The sequence below is a fragment of the Rhipicephalus microplus genome, chromosome X (assembly GCF_043290135.1).
Source record: "Rhipicephalus microplus isolate Deutch F79 chromosome X, USDA_Rmic, whole genome shotgun sequence".
NCBI lineage: Eukaryota > Metazoa > Arthropoda > Arachnida > Ixodida > Ixodidae > Rhipicephalus > Rhipicephalus microplus.
In genome coordinates this window covers 441,001,110-441,017,276 of record NC_134710.1, presented here as the reverse complement: position 1 = coordinate 441,017,276, position 16,167 = coordinate 441,001,110, and the positions used below count along the sequence as shown (strand labels likewise).

Below are 16,167 nucleotides of genomic sequence, written 5' to 3'. Positions count from 1 at the left end.
TAGACTTGCCGTAAGATGCTCAAACAGAAAGCCCACTCATCTTAACGAGCTTGAAAAAATGCGAGGGGGGGGGGGGTACTCGAGAAGCAACAGTAAACTTTAATTTTTATGGGCATAGTCACAATCACTATCTCGTCAAGCATTAGTACAAAGCTCACGTACCTTTCCATGTGCTGCGTTCTCAATGCAAAGAGACTGCGAAAAGAGCACTTTTTCCTGGATCAGCTGTAATTTCTTACACCAGTGTTTTGTAGAGTTATGCAATATTGATTGAAAAGAGTTAGCTTCCAGCCTTATTTGATAATACAGTTAAACCCCTTAATGACAGGCGTGCTCTGGGCAGCAGTTCTTGTCTATTATATGAGATGTCTCTTATAAGCAAGGGACCTCGTATGCATTTTCTCATCAACCTGTATTTTACGGCAGGCACACTTGTGTCTTTTATACTCATTTGTCTCTTATATCAGTCTCTTATAGAAGGGTTCGACTGTATGTGGATCTTAGTGGTACAAGGGCCAAGCTTGGCCAAAGAGCGTCATCACAGATGATGTAAACAATAGCAATGATCAGTTATTTATCGTGACATTCAGGAGATGTGAACTTGTGAACAATGGTGCTCTTAAGTGGCTATATAGGGACAAAAATTCCCCACCCTAAAGATGGGTAAAAACATTAAAATTATGGAAGTGACATGACATACATGCTGGGAAGATCAATGACTACCAGCCTTACTTGGTATAACATTACAATTTGTTGCTCTAGCACTAAGTGCATTGCACTCAATGTGCTGTCGCAATGCTGGAGCGAATCGTGAAGGCTACAATCTATCGAACCCATGGCGCGGCGCAAGACGGCAAAGTGCATGAGGAGTTGACCTCCGAAGGTCTGTTGTTGTCGACCTGACCTCGGACAGTTTCCAGAAGCACTTAACCTGACATCTCATCTGTAGTGGCGATATAGTTTTCCACACTCTCCTTTATTCAAATTCGAAGAGACCTCTGGATTTTGTTTAAATTATCAAGAAGTTTGCAATTATTAGAAGATCTCAGATATATGACTTTGAAGAAGGCGTTGCTCCAACTTATGATTAGGCATTGATTTTATCACATTAAAAAAATTTTTAAGCATTTTTAAGCCCTAACTGCATGCAATGAACCAACAGCAGAGGTGAAAGGTCCACAAGTTTATTGACCAAAGCACAAACTTTTCTATACCAGCTGAGAAGCATCACGGGTTACCATACGTGTGCTCCATTTCAAACATTTTTATACTAGCAAAGCCTTTTTCCTTGAAAGCCTGAGGCACTTAATTTTTATTTTTAGACTGTAAGGATTACATAAGCATGGAAATTTTTAAATAGAAGTGGGAAATCAGCACATATTTTCTGGTATGGAACCGCAAAAAGTATGAATTAACAGAATGATGAAGTTTGTTAGCAGCCTTTTAAGTATATTTAAGGAATAGAGTGCCAACCAAAAAATAGAATTTTGTTTGAAATAACAGAAAGTATGAATGATCAAATTTTGAATGATCATGAGTCTACTGTATTATACACACACACACTCGCGTGCACGCACACACACACACACACATAATTGAAAAAAAATAATAATAATAAAATGACAAACATACGAACCGCAGTTTTTACTAACCCTTCGGCAGGAGGGCCTGCCTTCACCAGACTAAATGATGAAAGGCCGTGCAAGGCCTATATGAGCAGGTGGCTCCGGTATCACCAGAATGCGTCATTTTGCGCTTTTTCACGCTAAGTTGCAGATCAACAATACAAGTCAATCGATAGACGTGGTTATATGGAATACACATGACAATTCACGATAGTCAGATGGCATATCTTGTATATGCGGTAAATAGTGTGCATCGAAGCAGGTTTACAAGGCATCATTAAAAAATAAAATAAAATAAAATTAGATGAATAGAAACACGCACTGCGCAAATTCAAACAGAGCAGCAAATTACGCATAATCTCTCATGAGAACACAAATGTAGAAGGATAATCTCTTAAATGAGCAAGAAATAAATAAATAAAAACAAAACATTGAAAAAGAATTTTTGAAAAAAATATATGCAATAACCCCATACAAGAATGTTCAAAGGTATGAGTGATGTAGACGAGAGGCATTATGTGCGCAATAATACGCAAATAGCTGAACTAGCACAACAAACATACACAAGCCATTGCTAAAATGTATTAATGAACTAAGGCAACATGCAAGTAACTGTTCCCGAGCTTTTGTTCATTCCATTTGAAAGAGTTTGGAGCTTATGAATTAGGAATGACTCCCTAACTTCGCGATCATGATGTGTCTTGAAACCAGATTCAATTATTGTGGCTCGGATGTTACCGAAGGAATGACCTGTGTGGTGACATGTCTTGAAATTGGTAAGTGAGGAAGGGCATGTACATGAGCTCTATGATTGTTGAATCAATACCTAAAAGCAGTTTCAGTCTGACCAATGTATTGTAGATGAGCGATTGAACACTTCAGCAAATAAATGGTGTTCTGTGTGTCACAATTGAAATTGCCTCTGATATTTATTTTGAAGTCAGTCGCTGTGCTGGTTACAAAGGTTATTGTTGTCATGTGAGCACACACTTTGCAGCGAGGTTTTTTACAGGGATGGAAACCAACCAGTTGAGTGTTGTCATTACATTTGGTTTTAGAAGACGTTAACAAATTGCGTAGATTTTTGCCTTGTCTGTGTACAACTTGTGGTGGTTGGGGAAAGGCTCTTGTAAGGCGTTCACTCTGCTGAATAATGTTGTGGTGTTTTCGGAGAATAATTGTAACATTAGAAGCTGACGCATTGTGTGTTAAAAGTAAGTTGACCTCTGAACGAATCTTCAAGATTTTTCTTGGTTTTGCAGAGTGCTGTGCGTTCTAATGCGTCGGCATGCCTCACTGCATCATCGATTTACTTAGCTGGATATTTCTGTTTAAGAAGAGCCCTGCGTAGTTCTGTACAATTGGCATCCAAGTGGGACTGTTTGGAGCAAGTTGGCTTAAAGCGTAACGCCTGGCTATATGGTATGCTCACTTTGCAATACCTTTTGTGGCTACTTTCAAAATGTAAGAACCAGTGGTCTTGCGGTACAGTTTTGTAGTCAATTGCGTGCCATGGATACATACTGTAACATCAAGGAAGTTAATAGTGCTTAGTGAATAAAAGTGTGAAAATGATATGGAAGGATGCTCATTGTTAAAGTCGGAAATAAAAGACAAAAGTTTCACTTCTCCGTGTAGCTAAATTATGAAAATGTCAATGAATCTCTTATAGTAAAATGGTTTCAACCACCAACCCAACAAGAAATTGTTCTCGAGGATTCCCATCAAAATGTTCTTGTAAGTAGGCCCTGTTTTTGTACCCATGGACCTACCACTGACTAAGCTTGAATGATATCCTGTGTGACCACTTTAATAAATATGCCAAGGTGTTTGTCCCGTTGAGACGTAGGCGTCCAGCGTTTAAGCAGCGATGGTAAAGCTGTTGGATCATCGGCCAGAGCCGCCTGATCGAATAAGTATTCATGCAACCTCATATTCCGTGCGAAGTTATCTAAATCATTATACAAGTGAAATTCATTGTAGCTGCCACTTGCAGGACAGAAGCTTAAACGACGGGATAAAAGGCTTACTCCTTCTTTGGCTAAAGTAGCGCTGGAAATATTGACAATGTTATCAGAAATGGGGGTGCATATGGTTTCCCAGATCGGAGGTAGGGGCATTGAAATGAGACAAGTCACACCGTCTCTTAGCAACTTCTTGCGTTTTGTGGGAATCGAGAGCGCCCCCAACCAGGCGCCTCGTTCCCCAGCTGCCGCACGCGCACCGACAGCGTAGCCCGGGCGCGCATAAGCACCGGCATCCGCCAAGATGGCTGCCAGGGCGCCTATAGGTCTGGGCCAGTCAACCGTCGGCTCCTTCCCGCACTGGCATGTCCGGGCATGCTGCGCTGGTGCGCTGCGCGGGCCTACGCCACAACACAGCGGCATTTCCCTTTGGGCGCGCGTGACATCCTCCTCTCCTATGAGTTGTGTTGCGCTCGACGATTCGCTCGTCACGGCAGATGCTTTCGGGCTTCCACGAGAGGTTGACGCGCTGCTCAGCAGGTGGATTCTCGTTTGTGCGTTCGACATCGGCCCTTGTGCGGGAGTCGTCGTGCCCTAGGCAAGCGTACTTGCTCGGTCTTGTGGAGTTCCCTATACGGCCTGCAAGCCTGTGAGTGTCGCACTGTGCTGCATCTTGGGTTAATAAACCCGTTGTTATTGTTATCCTGCCTCGTGCGTGGTTTCTGTGCCGTGCCGGAGAAATCGACAAACCCGGCCGCAGCGTCTTCGCACGCAGCGGCAGTGGAGGACGTCGCATCCCTACACGGTTGCACTTAGTAGGTAAGCCTAGTGCAAACCTATCACCACATAACTGGCGCCCAACTTGGTTTAGGCATGGCTTCAGAGCAGACCCCTTCGAGGCGCTCCTTCCTGTTCGATCCTGTGGCGACGGACTTGATCTCGTTCGAGGCGGACGGCTGCAACAGCATGGGGTACGGCCCTCTCAGCTACCCTCTGCTTTCAATCACCGTGAGAGATCCCTTTTTTGGGGCCCCCTACGGTGATGCGAGTCGCTTGAACGAGAACCACAGTCCTAGCCAAGCCAGTAACGGGCTGTATCAGCTCTTCGAGACTCACGCGCTTACGGGCCCGTCCTCGGCGCAGTCTCCGCTGACTGGCCTTTCCCCGTCAGCAGCACGGTTGACAGCTCAAATCGCCGCACCCAGTCCTTCCTACCGGGGGCACTCAGGTGTTGGCGGGAACGCGCTTACTGACCCGTCGTGGTCGCGAGCGCAAAGGTTTGACGATGTCGTTTGCGAGTCTGCTCGCTTAACCGACAACGTCGCCACGTTCACCGACGCTCGCTGGCCTGAGACTCCCGTGGGCGACGCTTTCGACGGACGTGGGCCACCGTGCTCCGCTGTCGACCCATTTGCCAGTCGCGTAAGGCCTCAAGCACCAGTCAGAGCGCAAACCCTACCCTCCTCCATGACGTGTACTGGCCCTTTTCGGTCGGACACGCACGTTGGGGAACAGGCGCGTCCGGCGCGTCCGACATTGTGAACAGGCGCGTCCGACATTGTGCAGCACCTGTTACGGCCGCGCCCGCGTCGGAGCAGTCACCGCTGCACGCAACTGCGATGCAGCTCCTAAGCGTTCTATTGGAAGTGGTGCTCTCGCAGCCTTGTGCTTTAAAGGGAGACCCCTCGCAGCCTTGTGCTTTAAAGGGAGACCCCGAGTTTCCTAAGCCAAGCGTTCCGAGTAGCTTAAGGGTACCTCTGCCTGAGTACTGTGGTTATTCAGACTGCATCAGTGCCACAGAGTACCTCGGGACGCTGCACCGTTATCAGCAGGCTACGCGGCTGAGCAACAGCGTTATGCTGGGCTCTATTTTGCCCGTGTCGCTGACAGCCCAAGCAGCGAGGTGGTACCGTCTTGTCGGCCACCAAGCTTGCTCAATGGAGGAGTTTGGGGCGCTCTTCCGTAGCCAATTCCTTCCTCCTGAATACGAGCGCCGCATGCGTCGCGAGTTAGAGCTTCGCACACAGCATCCCGACGAATCTCTTCTCGAGTACGTTCGGGCTTTGCAGGAGCTCTACCTCCTTGCCGATCCTACGGCATCAGACGCTGAGAAGGTGGAGCGAGCCATACATCAGGCTCATCCAACCTTCGCCGCTTACCTTCGGAGTACCGGTTATCGTGACCTAAACGAGCTTGCATCCGATGCGAAGCGTGTTCAGGGCGACATACTGGCGGCGCGCGCCTATCGCCCGCCGCCACCGCCGTCCGCGTCTCTCGAGCCTTGTTGCGCGTGGGCTGGTCGTGACTCGTCTTACTGGGGTTCCCCGAACCATGAGGCGGCCTCTGCCGCGAGAGACCGAGACGCGCTTGATGTGTCGGGCCACGCTCTGGACCCGTACTCGTACGCCCGGGCGGCCATCGTTGCCCGGCAGCGTGAACAAGAACGGAAACCCCGTGCTCCAGTGCACGAGGGGATATACGATCGCGGAGCCCCCACTGCGGCTAGCGAACGGACACCTCGTAGCTCTAAAGGATCACCGAAATCCCCCCCTGTTGGAGGAAAAGGCATGGTCTGCTTTCGTTGCCGTGAGCGTGGTCACACCGCGCGAGAGTGCAACGCGCCCCAACCGACACAAGGGCCTGCTCGCCCGTCGGGAAACGGGGTGAGCCATCGGTGAGCTCCCCCTTGCCGGCGACTGCAGCAGTAAGAGAGCACGGGAGTGTAACACAACCTCTGGCACCGATGGCGTGTCGCGCTGGACATTACATTCCAGCCACGCCGGCGCCGTTCATCGCCCTTACGATTGCTGGTCGAGAGTTTGCGGCGTTGCTGGATAGCGGGGCTTCTATCTCGCTGTTCGGCGAAGAGGTTAGGGCTCATTTGCGCGACCGATCTGTCCGCATTCGAGCTTGCGACACTGCCTTCCACCTCGCCAGCGGTACTGCCACCTCGTGCGGCGCTGTGCGGTTAGTTGTGCGTTGGGAGAATCGCGCACGCCGACAGCGCTGTGTGCATCTCCCTGGTCTTTCCGTGCCTATGATTCTCGGTCGCGACTTTCTCACGCGCACAGGTATCGTGATTGACTTCGCAAGCGGAGGCTACAGGGATGGCCCTTCAGACGCCCTGCGGCCTTTTGCTGCACCTCCCGTGGTCTCGGCTGCCAGTAAGTCGCCGGACGCCACGAGGAGGAAGGAGGAAAGGAGACCAAGCGCTGCCCCCGCGGCCCGCGTCTCCCCCTCTGACGCCAAGACTGGTCCTTTAGCCGGCGCGGCGGAAAACGGTCCGTGCATACAGCTTTCCCTCGAGCATAACGCTGCCGTAGTGAACGAGGTCTCGACTATGCCAGTGACTTCCCCGCTAAGCAGCAGCTCGGATGGCTCGCTGCCGCCTTTGCCGGACAGCTTGTCGAAACGCGAGAAAGCAAGCCTGTCGTCGCTGTTGACACGTTTCAGTGATAGGTTCACGGAACGCCCGGGTTGCACCTCTCTGGTGAGGCACCGGATTGACACAGATGACGCACAACCGTTGAAATGCAATCCTTGCCCTGTTAGTGCGGCAAAGAGAAAAGCAATTGACCAGGCACTGGATGAGTTGATTGAGACCGGAGTTATCCAACGCTCAAACAGTCCTTGGGGTTCACCGGTGGTAATGGTCCCCAAAAAAGACGGCTCTCACCGGTTCTGTGTGGACTACCGCCAGCTGAACGAGGTCACGAGGAAGGATGCTTATCCTATGCCAAACTACTTGATCATGGCTGCTCTAGGCGGTGCTTGCTACTTCAGCACCTTGGATGCTAGCCGCGGTTACCTACAGGTTCAGATGGAGCAGGCTGACGCGGAGAAAACTGCGTTCACCTCTCACAGAGGTTTGTACGAGTTTACCCGCATGCCGTTTGGCTGTTCTGGAGCTGCAGGTACGTTCCAGAGATTGATAGACCGCGTTCTACGGGACGCTAAATGGCAACACGCCATGGCGTACCTCGACGACATCGTCATCTTCTCTCGAATGTTCGAAGAACACCTTCACCACTTGGAGGATGTCCTTGGGAGGTTGCGTGCCGCCGGGTTGACATTGAACCCGAAGAAAGCTCAAATAGCCGAGACTCGCATCTCACTATTAGGCTTTGCCATTCAGAACGGTCGTGTTCTGCCGTGCGAGGAGAAGGTACGTGCCATAGTGGAGTACCCGACGCCGGCAAACATTCAGGGCCTGAGGCGCTTTTTGGGCATGGTGAACTACTATCGACAGTTCATCCCAAACTGAGTGGCCCTCCAAGCGCCCTTGACTGCACTCTTGAAAAAGTCGACACGATGGAGCTGGGGGCCAGAACAAGAGCGAGCCTTCAAGGCCCTTTCCTAAGCTCTAGTGGCCACAGCTGAGTTAAAGCTGCCCGACCTGAACAGGGGGTTCGTTGTCCAAGCGGACGCGAGCGACCTGGGTCTCGGTGCGGTACTCCTTCAGGACCACGACGGCGTCCTCCGGCCAGTCACCTATGCGAGCCGGTCACTTAACACCGCCGAGCGTAACTATAGCATCACAGAAAGGGAATGTCTCGCGATAGTTTTTGCTCTCTGGAAGTTCGACTGCTATGTCGACGGCGTGCCATTCGTGGTGGATAGGCCCATACCGAGTGCACACCAAAGTGTCGCCCCTCGTATACAAGCTGGCTGACTCCCAAGGGAGACCAGTCAGCAGTCCAGTTAACGTCTCCGACCTCAAACCTTTCGTTGCCCGCAGCAACGACTTCGGGGAGGGGGAGGCGGTCACCGTACAGCAGAAAAACCGGGATAAGGCTGGTTCCAAACCACGCCACCGGTACAACCTACGAAAGCGCACCTAGGCTGATTTTCGCCCCCAGCATGTAGCGGGACATCATCCCCTCAATGTAAGGGAGCGGAGATTATAGCTGCTGTGCGATTGCCGATCCAGCAGCAACAGTAACGGCTACCTGGCGAGCTTTCTCCCTGGTAACACCATGAGCTATGTTGCACTGTGCACGGAATATCCACCCGGTTCCCAGCGCTCCCGGCTGCTCGAGAGAGAAAAGCCCTTTCCCCGGTGGCTCACTCTCTCACTGGGTATCTTCCGCGTAGTCGGCGGGAGAAGGGAAGCGTACACCCTATTGGCTCACGCAACCTTCAATTTGACAGAGTAGGCTCTCTTTATTGGGCCAGCCTGTCGCGCCTCCGGGGCCGCACATTCAGTTGTGTTTCTGCTTTTCACTGACACCCCAGCATTCGTGATGTCCTTCTCGAAGGCCCGTTCCTCCAAGAAAAAGCCCGGGAGACCAGCCGCGCGCTCGGTCGTTCAGCAGGCACCGGCCGCGTCCATGCCGCCTCCGTCGAATGCTCCCCGGCCCCGGCTAACAAGACACCGCCTCGTTGTGAAGTCGCTACGTAGACGTTCCAACAAGGCACTCAGGCCCCGGTCGCCTTCGTGTCGACTTGTCGCTAGTCCAAGCAACGCAAAGTCTGGGTGGGGTTAGACCCCGAGTCCGTCCCGCGTCCTTTCTGCGGACGCACCCATTCGGACCTGCTAGACGCTTCCGGAGGTGCCTCGATGCCGCCTGTTCCTGAGGCCTCCTACTGTGACGCTTGTGGTGTCCTGCTGGTGCACGAGGCTACCCACCTCCGTTCGTGGGTTCACCGAGCGAAGTCTGGCGGTGCCCCTGCGGTCCTGTCTACTTGGGCAATGCTGCCTGGCCCGGGCCTTCAACCTGCCCTGTCGACCGACTCCCTTCAGGCGGTCGTAGCGGCGCTCGTCGCAGACTCTTCAATCAAGTCGGCCATCGCTGCTGCAGTGTCCGCCGCCCTTCCGCGGCCCCAGGTTCCTGCTGAGACGCCGCCGAACGAAGACACCGGTGCCCCCATCGATCTCGTGAACGGCACTGAGCTGGACCCCAGTTTTTTCGGTGTCGGTGGATGCTGTTACTACGGTGTGTTTAGGGCGGCCTCGGTCTTATACCAGGCGCTTCGTTCTCCAGCGCGCCAACAGCGTAGCCCGGGCGCGCATAAGCACCGGCATCCGCCAAGATGGCTGTCAGGGCGCCTCTTGGTCTGGGCCAGTCAACCGTCGGCTCCTTCCCGCGCTGGCATGTCCGGGCACGCTGCGCGGGCCTACGTCACAACGCAGCGCCATTTCCCTTTGGGCGCGCGTGACATCCTCCTCTCCTATGAGCTATGTTGCACCCGACGATTCGCTCGTCGTGGCAGATGCTCTCAGGCCTCCACGAGAGGTTGACGCGCTGCTCAGCATGCGGCTTCTCGTTCGTGCGTTCGACTTTGGCCCTTGTGCGGCAGTCGTCGCGCCCTAGGCAAGCATACTTGCTCGGTCTTGCGGAGTTCCTTATTCGGCCTGCAAGCCTGTGAGTGTCACACTGTGCTGCATCTTGGGTTAATAAACCCGTTGTTGTCGTTATCCTGCGCTCGTGCATGGTTTCTGCGTTGTGCCGGAGAAATCGACGAACCCGGCCGCAGCGTCTTCACACGCAGCGGCAGTGGAGGACGTCTCATCCCTACACGGTTGCGCTTAGCAGGTAAGCCTAGTGCAAACCTATCTCCACAGTTTATGTGCATTGAGTTCGTGGCGTTTCTTTTGCTCATACGTGTTTAGAGACGACGATTCTTTAGGAGATAAGGCATACTGACTGAGCAGCTGTTGCCCCCTGTTTATCAATGATTTCAGCAAAGACCGGTAGTGGTTTAACACAATGCCTACTAGCTGAAGTGAAGTATCGGCGAGCATGGTACCGGTTCTTGGCTCCGTCACGGGCGGCTTGATGCCAGAAGAACAAGCATTAGTGCTCGGATTGTTAATCTTTAGCCGCCTTGTGTCACGTTGTGCCTTGCGGGTATTCATGGCCTTTGACGTGGTCTGGTGGCTGATTCGCGTAGTCTGCCCTCGACCGCACTCGGGCAAAGACACACAGTCACTCTAGCTCGTGGAGGTTGCTTCTCCTGGGGAGTCGAAGGACAGCTGGCTGATGTGACTTGACATCAACGCGACGCCCTCAAAGCTCACGTGCAGTCCATTGGCGGCCAATACTTGCCCAGGTGATAGCCATTCGAACATGTGGTCCAGAATAGACACATGACTGGAGCCTTTGCAGAAACTTCGCAATAGGCTGTTGAAGTGGCTAGACACTCTTCGTGAACTATGTCAAGGAGATGTCGATAACAGCGAAACATTGCTAGCCCACTCTTTCTTGCCAGGTCGTTGCTCCCAACATGAAGAACAAGAGTTCTTGTCGATGAAACAACTAGGTCGAGCAGCGAGTCAACATCACCGATAAATGCCCCCAAATGCATTACGAATACCAGTGTTCCTTGCAGCAGAGGGTCGAAATACTGGAACAAGTACTTGGTCTGTGAATCACCCAACACCGTCGTAGATATTGGGATCTTCGGATATCTCCCGATGGTGCGTTTCGATGTTGTCTGTCAGATTTACATAGCAGAGTAATATGCAAGAAATAAGCTCAATGGTTCCGGTAGGAAATGCAGGCGAAAAAAAGAAGACGACAAACGCACAAAACGCAGTTTTTACTAACGTTTCAACAAACTCAGTTTTTACGAACGTTTTTACTAACGGGTGCAAAAAGTACTAAACCATTATCTCTGAGACAGTTGTTCCATTTAGGCAGAAATTCCATTTAATAGATTATCGTTTACCAAGAATCTACTGTAATGAAAACGAAAGTAGCAGTCTAATAGCTGCTACGTAGTACCTTAGTAGAGCACCACAAAGTCAGTGAAAAAGTTGAGCTTGCTGTTAACACCCAAGTTGCAACGATGAAACAGACATGGGTCCTCACCTCAGAAAACTTTTCAGCATCCAGAGTTGCTGAGGATATGAGCAACTTGAGGTCTGGCCTAAACCGTGCGATGTCCTTGACCAGGCCAAACAGGATGTCTGTGTGAAGGGTGCGCTCATGTGCTTCGTCCACTATGATGACACTGCAGTGAAGAAACCATAGGCTACCCTGATGAGCAAGAGGCCACTCACAGACCAAACTGCACTTCACTGACTTCCATTTCCAAACAGTCAACCTTGTATTATAAGGTATGCCACAGCAGAGCACCCAAACATTTTTTTTAATCAACTGCAATTCTTAAAAGGAGCACTGAAAGGGCCCCTAAACCACATTCAAAATTTTTTAGACATTTCCAATAAACACACGCATCATGTCAGAATGCTGCCACCATGAACGTTTTCGCACGTGGCACCGCTAAAAGTCGTGGACACGTCGCACATTCCAAGAAACAATCCCTTCTCCACTTTGGGCCTCTCTGGCTTCCCTGATGATGTGTGCATCATCGACATGTTGCATCTGTGATGTTATCGACAACAGATGCTGCGAGTGGTCAAACAAGAGCCAACAGCTTCCAGTTAGACTGCAAGAAGCTGCCTTTGCTTCTTGGTGTTTTTCATCACGTTGTCCACGTGTGCGCACTAGCATACCAAACACTGTGGCTCGTAACAAAAGTGCTAAATCACTAGCTTTGCAAAAAAAAAAAAAGAACTGCACTGAACCTCTCCAGATACCCACATCCCCACCTTTTAGACACATTTTTACATTTTTTGGTCCCAGCTATACGAGAGAAAGTACGGTAAATCTGCTATTACAGAAACATTCCAAAAAATTATCATAGCTACATGTTCATTGTAGACTTGTGCACAACTACAACACACCACTAAATTATAACGTTTAGGTGGTTTATGGGTCCTTTATATCAAGAGCTCTTATTTTGCAAGCAGGGGCTTTGCTCTGTATCATCTGTACTAATGAGTAATGACTAAGCTTGTGCGAATAATGCTTCGAATATTCGAACGAATAGTTGAGTATTCGAATTCACTTCGATTGAAATTTAAATTATCGATTACTTTCGAAGTATTCGCAATGAACTAATAAATGTTTATTAATCCGCTTGTCACCGCCTGTAAAAGTAACTTCACTGCCATGTAAGAGTGCTAAACTGTAAAAACACCTATCGAAAAAAAAATTCGCTTTGCCAAGAAGCCCTCCTTCAAATTTGAAGGGGCCCTGCTACACTTCCTGAACATGATCAGAAAACGCTGCCGATCCGTAGTTAAGGCTACCGAGAATACGCAAGGCAAATATTATAGCGCAGCATGCGGCCTGTAATTCACAATAAGTTTTCAAAGCTATAAATTGCTTTCTTCCCTCGGCAAATGACACTACAAGCTGAAAAATCACTTGTCACAGCCATTGGCTAGTTTGAGCATGGCGCACTCGCCGTTACCGGGGCCACTGCGGGAGGCTGCCACTTGCCCACGAGTATGTGCGTGATCACACTGAAAAGCCGCGTATTCGGTGTTTTCCCGGATAAATTAAATGTTGCAAAGGTAGTGCCAGTATTTTAAAAAGGTGATTCCCTCAACATGTGCAACTACAGGCCCATATCTGTCCTTCCCTTCCTCAATAATATTTTGGACAAACTAATTGAAATAAGAATATCTGAATATTTAGGCAAATTTAACATACTTTCTTCTTGTCATTTTGGTTTTAGGGCTGGTCTTTCCAGTGATACTGCAATTGCTTTTTTCACTGACAAAATCAGATCATTCATTGATAATGGTAACATCGCAGGATCTGTCTTCGTCGACTTTACTAAAGCATTTGATAGTATTGATTGTTTCATCCTATTTCGCAAACTCCAGTACTATGGCATAACTGGTCCCGAATTAACGCTATTACAGAGCTTTCTTCATAATAGGTTTCAGGTTGTCCCGGTCGAAAATTTTACATCCAGTCCCAACTCCATTACCAGAGGTGTTCCGCAAGGTTCAATTTTGGGTCCGTTATTATTTTTAATATTCATAAATGATTTACCACGTTGCCTTAATTATTCTTCTTGTTTACTTTACGCTGATGACATGACTCTCTTTTCTCATCACTTGGATTTAGCGACTCTCGTGTCAAGACTTCAAGCTGACCTTAATTGTCTTGTTGACTGGTGCAACTATAATAGAGTGTTGATTAATCCTTCCAAAACCTGTTTTATGCTTTCTTAATCATCAAACAAAAAACTAGCATTTATTCCTTACCTTTATGTGAACTCAGTAGTTATTTCTTTAAGTGATCATACGTCAATTTTAGGAGTTATAATGGACACACATCTGAAATTTCAGCAACATATCAATTCTGTTTGTAAAAAGATATCATACGGTATCAGGGCATTGGTCAAGTCACGAATTTGTTTAAACATCGAAACTCTGAAGGCATTGTATTATGCATTCATACACAGTCATCTCAGTTATTGCATTACATTATGGGGTAATTCATATTCATTGCACATTTACCAATTAAAGATATTTCAAAAACAAGCGATGCGACTCATAACTTTTGCTTCACGTCAAACGCCATCACATGCTATTTTTTGCCAGCTTGATGTATTACCAATCTCCCAAATGTACATTTATAATGTGTGTGTTTTGTTTTTCAAAATTTTCCGCTACACCCTCACTATCGACATATTTCCTATTGCCTTGTTGAATAATTCCAATTAAACTAGATTTGCCATCGGCCATAACTTATTACCTGAAGTTCGCACTAATTATGAAAAAATGAGCATTGTTTTTTCATCAACTTCATTATGAAATTCTTTATCACATGATGTGAAAGACTTAATGCGCATTCATGTTTTTAAAAGAAAATTGAAAAAGACTCTATTAAACGTGTAACTGCTGCATTTTGTTAATTTTCAATATCTTGCTTTATTTATAAAAAAGTTCTAAATGTTCATGTGACTTGCTCTTTCCTTATTCGTATTTTAGCTTTTCCTTGTATTAACATAGGAGGTCCCGCCTGCAGTTTACTACCTTGGGACCTCCTCCTGCATACTTACTCACAATGTATATTTTTGATGCTATAAAGAAACATTGATTGATTGATTGATTCGGAAAAAAAAAAGAGATACTCAAGGTCACGAGGTGTGTGTGACTTATTTTCTTTTGCTGCGACATTCCTCCCTGTTTAACTTCCAGCTATTGCGTCAGGACGAGAAGAGACAATGCAATTGCAGCATGCGACTAATTTTCAAAACTCCGCTCGTACTGGACTAATTCTAGAAACTTTGCGGCGGTAAATTTGTGAGGCAACAAGCATGTTTACTGGCTCCATGGCTACTTGCAAAAGTTTTGCAGGGCCCCTTTAAGGAAACATGTTAACCTCAAATCAATTCTTCATTTCGCTTCTTATGATGGCTTATATGATACCAGTATAATAAATTTTAAAACATTAGGTATCTTACTGGTTATTACTCGCATCCTACCGAAACTACTACTCAAGGTTGTTTCGACTTCCTTTGAATGAAAAAAAAAAAGGAATTCGCATAGAATGCCTATTTCTGTTCAAAGGAAATATTGTGCAGGTTAGTTAGGTCATGATAAATATTCCTTTTTTTATATATCGTACATACCATCTGAATTCAATTCGAAATTATTCGATCAAAATCACTATTCACTTCGAATTCATTTTGAACCTAAAATTCACTATTCGCACAAGCCTAGTAATGACCTTCTAAAATGCATTTATTTCATATCAGACTGTTTGTGAACAGTTTGATAATCTACGAAAATATTCGTAACAGCTGTGACACTATCAATCTTGTACAAAATCCTAATAATATATGACTAGTTTGATAGATAACTCGACCAATTAAACAAAGATATTTAACAATTTGCACACTTTTAGTCAATCTGCTAATACCAACCAATGCATCTGCTTCCTTAATTAACGAAATATGTGTTTCTGACATAAAATATCTCCGCACTTTTTTACCATAAATGGCCCCAGTACTAAAAGCACTGTATTTTATCAACATCTTTCTGACATAAAATACTATAAGTACTTAATGCTCATGTTACCCAAAACCATTCTTGAAAACTGCATAGTGAACAGGTTATTAACAATACTAAACACATGCTAGGCCACCATCAAAAAAATTTTTGAAGAACACCAGCTATAATTAAGCTAACTCAGTATAAAACAATCGTTCATTCCAACCCAGAACACGCATATGCAAGACAAGACCTATGTCAAACAACACTAATCAATAACTTTGAGGGTATTATTAACATAACGGATTTTTCATCTTGTCAAGTTATGCTCCCCAATCTACCATCCCAGCAATAATAACAAATACCTTAAATTTACCAGAACCCCCTTGCACTGTAAATCCTCACACCCTGGTTTCATTCATAAAATCAATCTTTGAAATATGCGTTTAAACACCAACTCCCTGCCACAAAAAAGTTAACTAAATGTTCGTTGTACATTCACTTGCTAATGGCATTCGAGCAGCACATGCAGTAATGGGTCATGCCTGCAACAGCCTAACTTTTGTCCTCAACTGTTTTCTCCATGGGAAGAGACTTTGCTGCATGAACCAAAATAAAAAGAGGATACTGCAATCAGCTGTACCCCATGTTACACTGTCTACACTATCGGAAATATATCTTTGAATGGTTGTCAATATTGCACAGCACAAACTTTTTAGGAAACTGTATGGGTAGGACCGAAGAAAAGCTACTTAGGAACTCGTGAGTAGGAAAT

The 16,167-nt window shown here is 47.4% G+C and overlaps 1 protein-coding gene across 1 annotated transcript in view; it reads right to left on the bottom strand.

The window, feature by feature from the left end:
- l(2)37Cb (DEAH-box helicase 16 lethal (2) 37Cb) overlaps window positions 1–16,167 on the bottom strand; it is a 211,117-nt gene that overhangs the window by 79,874 nt on the left and 115,076 nt on the right. The window contains exon 13 of the mRNA XM_037413162.2: window positions 11,404–11,545. Within this exon, the coding sequence (XP_037269059.1) occupies window positions 11,404–11,545 (142 nt within the window). The remainder of the gene's footprint in view (window positions 1–11,403; window positions 11,546–16,167) is intronic.